Below are 10,578 nucleotides of genomic sequence, written 5' to 3'. Positions count from 1 at the left end.
TACGTCCATTTATGCATGTTATGTCATGGCTGTAGAGTACTTTCAGACTGAGTTAAAAATGTAACTTGTGTAAGCGCCCTTGGTCAGTTACTTAGGCTAAAAATGGGTGACATAGTATTCTTTTGGGCAAGTAAGTGCCATCAATGCCCTGTAGAAGTGAAAAAAAAGGTCATTTGGAAAATCAGGAAAGAACAGAATGCCAACCTTAGTGATTACAGCTCTAATTTGAAGCCCAGTGAAGTCAATGGACATCTTTTTCTACTGACTTGAGTGAGTTTTGGATTGTGTCCTAACAAATGTAGAAAGCCAATTCATTCATATCTCTTTTTCTTGTTCTTTTATAAGCCCAAAGAAAGGCAGTGTGGTATTTTTCATATTGCTTAAGAGATGAAGATGAAGATAAATGTTACTGTCATTAGAAATATTATATATGGAACCTGTGGAATTCTGTGCTGCAGGAGGTCAGTGAGTTAAATATTGTGGCTAGATAATTTTATGACCATCGATAATATTTGTAGCTGTGCAAGCACAGATAATGATATAAGGTTAATTAAATTTCATGCCTCAGGGCATATGATGAACTCCTACAGGAGTCAAGAAGGCTTTCTATCCCATCTGCAGAATCACATAATTGTTTAGGTACAATTTTAACCCCCTCTGCAGCATCAGGAATTGGCCACGAATATTCCAGTTTAGAGGCCTATGGGGTGCTGATTCCTTTTAGTTAAACAAACTGTCTTCTTCTACTGAAGTCAAGAATGGGACAGAAGTGAATCAAAGAGGAAGGCGCCCAATGTCCTCATATTAGCCAATAGTCGCCTGGAGTTTGTATGCAGTTTTACATTAACTGGCTATTTTGAATGACATCATATCACAACTTGCCACTTAAGATCTGTTTTACCCAGACAAAAGCCCCAGTCTGTTCAAAGTGAGGTCTCAACCTATAGGGAGCCCAAACTTTAATTTCAGTTATGGTTTTGTCAAGTCTTTTACCATGTGGAATCTAATAGATCAATCTTGGGTCTTTCTGAAGGTGTCAAAAACAGTACACCTGTTAGTGAGAGGACTATTATATCCCCAATAGTTTGTTATATCCCCCTCTGAAGAGTATGCCTGGTCAAAATTGCCAAATGCTCTCTAATTTCCTCTCAGTGGATTTTTCACTCTCTCTAGGAAATCACTTGCAGAGACAGCCTCCTTGTCTGGTACATTCAACTCCAGAAAATCATGGCTAATTAACAGAGTTAAAATTCTCAAACCCTGCAGCAATCTTTTAAGTGCAATAGGATTCAAAACTTGACAAGCTACTCTGCAGGCTCATACATAATTTTAACTACCACTGTAGCACATTAATTGCTCACTCGTAAATTTAGAAAAGAAGATACATAAATACATCATAACTGTTTTGCTGAGATGAGAGGTCAACACACAGATGTGAACAGACAAATACGCGGTACTCTAATGATATTTTTATTGTATGTTGCTGTATTCCTCCTCTGGAAAAAAGTGCCAATGCACACAGCATACAAATGGACAGAGAGAAATACTTTGACTTGGATGAGTCACAACTCTCTCCATTCTCCCGTGCCCTCTGCCCAAACAGGAGGAAGAAACAATGAAAATCAATATTAGCATGGACTATCTTTTTATACATTAACAGAAAGAACAAGAACTGAAGACCTTTACTCAATTCTATTTTAAGCATATGGAGAGGAGTAAAAAAATCCAGATTCATTTATAATTAAGAGCGTGACCTCAGGATGTGGTGGTTTAATTACTTACCTATCCAAGCTCCCAACTCTGGCAACTAGATATAGGAGACTTCCAATAGCAAGGCTGCCTAGCACAAAGAGCTTCTGTCTCAGCAACGCCTGCTGTTTGAATAGCATGGCCCTCCATCAATCTTCAGGACTTCTTCAGTCTGCAGGGACCAGAACACACAAACTACTCATCAGCAAGTAGCAATATATAGCCTAATGTTTATTAACAAGCAGTCAATCAATCTTTACAAGTTATTATGTGACATTTGAAAAAATCCTTTCAAGATGCATTAGTATTAGATAAAACTTTTTGGTGCCTTTTTTCTGTCAGTCATAATAAAACTAAGCAAAGTAGTTAGTTTGTAGAATAACAGTCTTGCCATAGGATGGGGCTTAGATGACAGAGAAGTGCTGTGCTAAGCGCTCCTCTGTGCAGTCAGGGCTTAGGTGATTATAGATATACCTGGCAACAGAAACTTAGATGCCACAGGACTTGAAATACCTTCAGAGTTAGGCAGGGGATTTGTGAATGCCAGTGGTACCTAAATATTGGACTGAGGGACTTAAAACATCATTGACTCCACCCTCATTGGATGTTTGTCCAGAGCCGAACAAAGTGGGCCCCTAATTCTCATAGAGGTCTCCAAGGTGCTTCTGTAGGGGTTAATAAGAATAATTCCCTGTACAGTCATATGGCCAGTTTAGCCTGGGAGGATGAAATATATATTCTTTCATGTATATATTTACATGACAGTAGCATTATTATACCCATTCCAAACCCAGAATCCATTGCCCTAGGGTATGACAAAGTAAGATGCAGTCCTGACCTGAGGAGTTTACAGTCAGACAAAGAAGTATTTATCCTTTTGAAAACTAAATGGGGAACTGAAGCGCAGAGAGATTAAGTGATTTGCCCAAGGTCACAGAGAAAATTTATAGTGCAACTAGGCACTAAACTGAGGTTTCTGAGCACCCATTTAGTGCCTTAACCACAAAACTAATCATCCTCTTTGCTTTTCATTATTACTCTATTTTCCCTAGACTTTCACTGTCATGCAAAAAATGCTAACAAAGGATTTTTTATTGTAAGCAGTTCACACAGTCCATAGCTGAAGCTTAATATCAATGATCTGAACAATTTAGAAGTGAGGAAAATATGCAGATATTGTATCTATGTCTGGACATATTGCTACTAATTACTATTTTAATTAACTTATTTAATTAAGGGAAGAGGAAGGAGCAAGAAATGATGATGATAATGACAGAAAATTTCCATAGGTTTTCAATTTTTATTTCTGTACTGCTGCGTTCTGTAGATAAAAAACATTTTAATATTACTGTAATTGGTTCTGAATTTTACCACTCAAAACATGTATAAGCCACTTCTTCAGAGAATAAAATATGGTCCAAATGCTCTTTCTCACATTGCTACTTGGATTTCACTGTGTTAGTCATGGTAAGTTTATGTCTAGTTGTTTCTGTGACTATGGAGATCTTCAGGACATAGGAAAATCAAATTAAGGATAACCTGGTTTTTGAACATAAGTTCTACATGGGTCTCATTCTTTCAACAGTCATGTTTGCCATAAAAAACAGGAAGAAAATGAGGTAGACTCCTGTGGATTGGGATTGATTTAACCTTTCCACAAGTCATGGGAGTATCCATATACAAGGGGGTGCAAACATTCATTAAAGTATTAAAGTAACATTAAAGACCAGTTAAAAAAACAGCTTTTTTTTTAAAGAAGTTCCTCTTGCTATGCCCCTTATGACTTGTACACGACTATTATAAACCAATGTGGAGGAGGGTGGTAATTTTTCTCTAGTTGGCCTTGGCTCAGAGTTAGTTTATTTTTTAAATTTCATCCATTTATAAGCCCCCTCACCATTTTTCCATTCTTCATGTTTTTTATAGTATTGATTTGATTTTGCAGATCTTTTGGAGACTAAAGAAACAAGCCAAATTTGAAGAAAACTGGCTCAGTAGTTCTGAAGTTATGAGAATTGATATTTTTGCATGCATTAATAATAGTTTTGTTTCTTATTTTGTTTTGCTTAATGTGAAGTTTAGAAAAATGTGGGAGGGAGAGGACAACCTAGCACAGCAGTCTTTGCTGTTCAGTTTTATTCTGGTGTGTCCCGTAGGGCTGTGCAAAGCTTTGGTAGCTGATTCGATTCAGAGGAGATGTGGCCCAATTCTCCAAATCTGGTTCAAAGGAGGACTTAGCTGCGCAACAGGTGCCACAAAACCTACCTAAAAGTCCCTTGGACCTGATTTACAAAGTTGTTTAGGAGTTTAGGTCCTAATTTGTGGTTTTGGTCCTTACCCACCAGAGAAGAATCTATAACTCTGTTACATATCTTGACTTCCTATAAAATGCTTGGGAAGAGTGAGGAGCTGTGATGGACTATGGGTTGTATTGTAATAATTTTTTTAAATATGTTCAAATTGTAATCATACAGCATGCTTCAGTTTCCTTGACTAACTTGCACAAAGGGAAAGAAAGTGTTAAGGTACACTGAAGCCAGAGGTACCTGGCCTATGGGACAGAAGGTACATCCCTCTATAAAGGATTTGTATAGCTTTGTTGACAAGTCAACAAGGTGGGACTGGCAGCAATGCCCAGGAAGTGTCCAGAGGAGTTGAAGGAGATCAGCATCACAGTGGACAGAGCAGGCTAATAAACTGAGAGCTGGTGGTAAGCTGAAGAACCTGATAAGTCAGAAGCAAGGACATAGCCAAGTATACCGGGGTATTCTGGGGTTGTGTGGCTTGGGGCTGAGCTAACTTTGTGGGTGCTCAGGGCTGTGCAGGCTAGATGGGGACAGAGTGACTGCTTGCCCTTTAAATGGAGAAAGTAGTCTTGCTCTGAAGTTTTTTTACTCCAACTAAAGGCAAAAAAGCCTGAAGAGAATTTGCTTTGCTGCTTGGCACTTTGGGTGCACTCAGTCTCCCCTTGAACCAATCAAGTCCCTCTCTCAGGAGCTGAGCTGGAAGATAGTTCACTGGGTTAGGGCCACAGATAGCCAGGGAGGGCCAAGGACTGAAAGGGTGATGACAGGTTAGGTGACAGCTGATAGGGGTATTTTTATGATCATTTTGGATGGTGGCCTTGCTGCTTAAGTCCTCGTTTATGTACCTCAGTCCTGATTTTGTATCTGGTTCTAGTTTCAGTAATATTAAAAAAATTAAAATTATGCTAACTAGAAAGCTACCATGATAGAAATATAAATAAATATTACTGCCATGGTTTCACAGTGGAGAACTGAAGTTTACAGAAGTAATACTCTATTATCTGAAGTATTGCATCTTATAAAGACTAGTTCAATAGCCCTACATAACAAAGAAATGGATTCAAGAACCAGTTACAGTTATATTGTTGCATAAAAACAACCAACATAATAATTAAGGTGAAAATCTTTTGTGCAGAAAGGTTAGTGCAAAATAGCAGCTTTTAATTTAAAAAAAAATTAAAAAATGAAAATCTTAAGGCTCTGTGGAAACTACATAAAGTTTACCAGAAAAGCTGAGAAGGCCCCTACATTTAAAAGCAAGCAAGTAGTCAGAAAAAAGGTATTGCTGCTTGCCAAGATGGCTGGCTTGAGCCAAACACATTTTCAGCATTTTAAAATCTAGCACAAGTGAAACTATAAAGGGAAACACACATTATATCTAGAAAGATTTAATTAGCCAGACTAAAAGCAACATTATAAGTAGACCTTCAAAAATATCAAAAACAAGTCACAAAAAATTATTGAGATGCTCTAAGCACTGGGAATTGGCAAGTTGTGACTCTACTGGACTCCCAAGAAGAAAAGGAAGTTATTAATTCAAATGAGAATGACACAGAGGAATAAATAATGTCTCTGGATGATTATACCACAGAGGGTTATGAAGTAATACCTTTCTATTCAAACCCCTCCAAGTCTATGAAATTATCCAAAGACAATTTCTCTGTGGCTGAAACCCCAATGACAGCTACACTGAAACAATGTAATCACTGTTTCATCAATTATTGACCACTAGGAGGAGACTCATGAAAGCAGCAAATGGCTAATCCTAACTTTCTTTGCCTTTGCCTGTATGTATGGAACTTCCTCCTGCAAAAACTTGTGAGGTCTTAAAGTTGCTTAAAAACTTAAAAACCCACATTGTTAGACACTATGCAACCAATCCAGTGGTAGAGCTTGGCTGAAATTTAGCTAAAAATATTATAAAGAAGAACATTTTCAGTAACATTTAAATAACCCCTTTCCCTTCACTATGTTCTTAATATATATATATATATCCAATATGATATTATTATGTTACAGATGGACACATATGACTAGATATACACAGCAACAGATTTAATCAATATTTAATAAGAAAAGTAGTTGCTGGAATTTTCATTAAAGCGTTGTGACATAACAAGTAATATATATTTCCACAATATTAAATGAGAACATCCTTTATAGAAATGAAAGTTTATTTAACATTATATAGAGCAAAAGGTGCTGACAGATGTGGAAGAAAAAAGCACCCTACCAGGAGCAGTGGCATGTTACGTCAACCCAGATCCACAGCGTCTATATAGATCAGGCACTTCATTGGGGCTTTTTGGTGCATTTAGCAAAAGCTGATTCAAAGGGATTTTCTTTGCATTGATTTATAAATTTGCTAGCACAGATTTTTGCACACCAGCAGGGGTCATCTGTTGACTAACAAATATCTGTATACATACTTTGAAGACAGAACTTCTACAGGCTGATAGTTTAAATGAAGTCAATGACAAGAGAACCTCAGAAACAAAGCCCTTAGTGCCTTTCTGTTGTGTTTTGGGTTTTTTTGTTTTGTTTTTAATTTTCTTTCATATTCCCATAAGTATAAACATGCTATCTGCTTACTGTGAGTAAAATTCACGCACTTCAAATAGTTGGGATTTACAGGGAAGAGTTACATGATGGCTAGTAAAGGAGAGAATCCACATCTCCAGCTTGTGTGCATGGCCCAGGCTGGTAGCTATGTCCTTGTCTCACCCTTGCCTTGCACAAATATCACTTTGTGCTGAGTGGCAGGTAAGAAGACCTGGCACGGAGCCCAGCCCAGCAGGAAGCAGGAGATGCGACATTCACTTCATATCAGTTCTATAACACCCAATGCCCATGCAGTGAAATTACATCAGCACTGCTACAGACAGTGAATTATACTGAGAGAACTATCACAAGTCATGTGTGGTAACAATGTTTTTCATCAGAGAGTGATGACATGTTGAGGGGTCAAAGAGATTATGCTAAAGAATGAACAGAAAAATAATGAAATTATAGTATAAATCAGGAAAAAGATGGGATAGAATCAGTAAATCCTGTTGCATACTACTAACACTCTTCTAAGAAACAGGAAACCTTGAAGTTGGTTGATAGCAAAATTATACTGGCAGCTATATTCTTTTTTGTCTTTTCCCAGTTTTATGACAAGGTGCCTCTTTGTACACCTGGCTCTTGCCATGAGTTACATATTTATTAAATCTTTAATCAAGTATTGGCTTCTATTATTTTATCTCCAGTGTCCCACAAAACTCTATTACATTTTAGTGGCCATTATTAAATCAATCATATCTGCATTTGAATCATCTGGTGACCAAAGTATTTGCAGTTTTTTATGGTAGCATAAGAGTGATGTTGTAGCTGTGGTGGTCCAGAAATTGAATGAGAGGCAAGGATTTTTTAGAGTGACATCTTTTATTGGACCAACTGTATAGTTGGGATAGAGTTTTATTGCAGTTGCATTGTAGCATGAATAAATCAATTATGAATCTTTTACTTCTCCAGTTTTTGCATGCAAATATTCCATGTTGCCTATGTATGCTGTTTGCGGTCTCTTACCTAAGTTATATTCTTTGTTTTCTCTTCTATAGCTAAGGGTAGAGGTCAGAGATTCTGAGAGTCTACTTAAGCCTCATGCCTCAGGTAGATCAAGACTTCAACCAAAAGCTTCAGAAGACTTATGATACCCTACTTGAATTACTGACTATATTATGCCTTATTTGAGCTTTCCAATGTCAGGAAAAGCTTTAAAGGAAATATCATACAAGGTTTAATTTCTCTCTCTCTTTCTCTTTGTGCAGGGATGGATCCAGAGCAATGGGGGGTACAATGGTGCAGTTCTACCCCCATTTGATTCTTGCTCTACCCAAACTTTAAAACCAACTGCCTGGGAGGGGCAGGGCATTTCAATTTTGGCATTGCTAAGACAGTCAACTGACTTCGTGGCTTATGGTTAGCGCTAGGGACAAACATTCACAAAGCCTCAGCCTGAATTGATTCAATCTTTGCAGGTTAGTCTAACCTGGCTAGGCTGAACCAGTTTGTAACCGCACAGACATCCCCTCTGGACTGAAAAAATTCAGGCGCATGCCTACAGTGGCTCAGGCTAGATGCCAGGGGGTGCTAGAGCAGCCCTCACTCCCCTTCCACAGTACTGAGCTGAGGGGTACATGGCCAGGTCCTGGCAGGATGCTCTGATGTCCATCCCCCACCCCACCCCCCCTAAGTGGCCCAGTAGGGAATCTTTATCACCCCTAATTCAGTGTTTATCAGCCCATTAAGAAAACAAAGCCTCTCTCCATTAGTTCAAGATCTTCTTAAACAGCTTTTCCAAGGAAGGACATTACCAGCTACCTGTTGATTAGTTCCAAAAAGCCTGTCTGCCTTTGTTGTCTCCCACAACACGGACTGCAGCTGGCATGTGGTCTGCTAGCTAATGCTGAAAGATGTAAGGCAAGGGGCTGGGGAAATAATCCCTGCTTAGCAGGGAGAAGACAGGCAGATGCCTGCAGTCTCTGCTGGAGCTCCAGCAAGGGAGAAGAGGGGTGGGGGAATTCCTGCTCAGCAGGTTGTGGTGAGGGAAAGTGAGGGAGGAGCCTGCATTCTTTGCCAGAGCTGCAGCCAGGGAGCAGATGGGAGGAGCCAGCCCTCCTGTGGAACAGGGAGCCCTGCCCAGCCCAGAGAGTATGCTGGGATGCTGTGGAGTCTAGTTTATCTTAAACCAGCAGGGGGTCTGGGACAGACATTTCATAAGCCAGTTTGACCCAAATCAGTTAAGTCTGATACTACATTCAACCAGGTTTATTTCAAACTAGTTTCAGCCATTTTCAACCTGTTTATGTGCACTAAACATTTGTTCTGTTACAGGTTTAAACCAGTTTCTGATCACTTAAACCAGTGTATGTGTAATGTCTGTCCCTAGCTCAGGGGTCTACCCCAACTCGAGGACGTGGCTAGCTAATTTCGCAGGCAGATAGTGGAGCTGGCCACCATTTTCACAGACTTATCATGGTGGACCCCTCCCATGCCTCTGCCCCCCACAGCTGATTGGTGTAGAGGGCTGTCTGTTATATGGCCCCACCCCTCATTGCTGACAGAGCTGTTCGTCATGGGGCCCTGCTCCTCAACACTAATTGACAGAGAGGGCTGGGGTCACTAGACAGGCAGCTGTCTCAGCCAATCAGTGGTGAGGGGAGGGGGTGGCAGCCATCTTGCCTACTCGCCTTTATGCTGGCCACCTCCCCCTACTTTCCCCTGCTGGGCTGTGCAGCTAGGACTGCTAGCTCCCACTGGGGAGCCAGCATTTTATTTTTAGCAAATTTTTTTTCTTGCTGATTTCATGTAGATCACCGAGTTTGAGTAGCTCTTTACTTATAATCATCTCCATGATTCTTGTTAATCTCTCTCTACTCTACAGGTGTTAATGATACTCTATCCTTTTTAATTGTCTTGATGTTTCACTATCCACTACTGTACTGTTCTGCAATGTTGCTGTCTCTTAGCCATTCCTAATAATGTTTCTTTTCTATTTCACAGGTTTTCAGACTGTTTCAGCTCTAGCTAAAAAACAACTCAGGTGTGGTAACATTAACTCAGGTGTAGAAATGACTGATGCTGAAGTACTGGAGGTGGTGTTATGAGACTCAAGAAGGCTAGATTTTGTTTTATGAATACTTACACTTAAATATAATGACTATAGTACTCATGACTAGGGATTTGGGTTTTCCATTTCCCATGGAAAAATGGAGAAAAACACGTTTCCTCCTTTACCTGTGGAAACATGGCTTTCTCACTGACAGAGAAACCCATAGATTTTGCAGTTCTGCAAAGAGTTCTCTGAATGCTGGCAGAGTTCCACCCTGCAAGGGGCTTGGAGGAAACAGGAGGACAGCGGTCAGGCAGGGGGTGCCATGTGCATGTATGTGCACATGGCAGCCAGGAGAGCAGCTCCCATAGGTAAATGGGAGGGGATTGATGCCCCCATAGGGAAGGAGGGAGGTGGGCAGGGCTGGGGCTCAGGCTGGGGCTGTTGTCCAGCTGGGTGGTATATGGGGCTTGAGGCCTAGGGTGACAATATGTGGCTGCAGGACCCAGTGGGGAGTGGGATGGGGCCACAGGCAGCTCATCCAGGGGTGGAGGGTGTGGGATCAGTTCCCTGGTGCTGTGTGCACTCCTGCGGGGTAGGGGCACCTGTGTGCCCCAGATCTGTGCACAGAATGAGGGCGGGTGCAAACTGGCCACTGCAGGCTCAGGCTCCCCACCCTGCTGCCCTTCCCCGGGGCCTCTTCAGCCCAGCGGGTACAGCCTGGCACTGCAGAATACAGCAGGGCTGAATGGGGAAGCTGCTTGCCACTGTGAACTCTGTGCTGCCCTGGTGAGGTGTCCCCTGTGTGCATGGCAGCAGCAGGGGTGGCAGCACAGAGTTGTGCACCTCACTGTTGCCCTGCAGGCAGGGGCACATCACCAGGGCAGTGCAGAGCTTGCCGAGGCAATAAGCTTCTCTAAGCAGCCA

The 10,578-nt window shown here is 41.0% G+C and overlaps 1 protein-coding gene across 1 annotated transcript in view; it reads right to left on the bottom strand.

The window, feature by feature from the left end:
* The window catches only part of HS3ST5 (heparan sulfate-glucosamine 3-sulfotransferase 5), a 215,929-nt gene that overhangs the window by 19,147 nt on the left and 186,204 nt on the right, over positions 1–10,578 (bottom strand). Inside the window, exon 2 of the mRNA XM_019520068.1 lies at positions 1,783–1,921. Within this exon, the coding sequence (XP_019375613.1) occupies positions 1,783–1,889 (107 nt within the window). The 5' untranslated portion in view covers positions 1,890–1,921. The remainder of the gene's footprint in view (positions 1–1,782; positions 1,922–10,578) is intronic.

This window comes from Gavialis gangeticus, unplaced genomic scaffold, assembly GCF_001723915.1.
Source record: "Gavialis gangeticus isolate Ggan-Ray unplaced genomic scaffold, GavGan_comp1, whole genome shotgun sequence".
Lineage (NCBI taxonomy): Eukaryota > Metazoa > Chordata > Crocodylia > Gavialidae > Gavialis > Gavialis gangeticus.
Note: the sequence above shows the minus strand (reverse complement) of the source record. Positions and strands in the feature narration are given on the sequence as shown.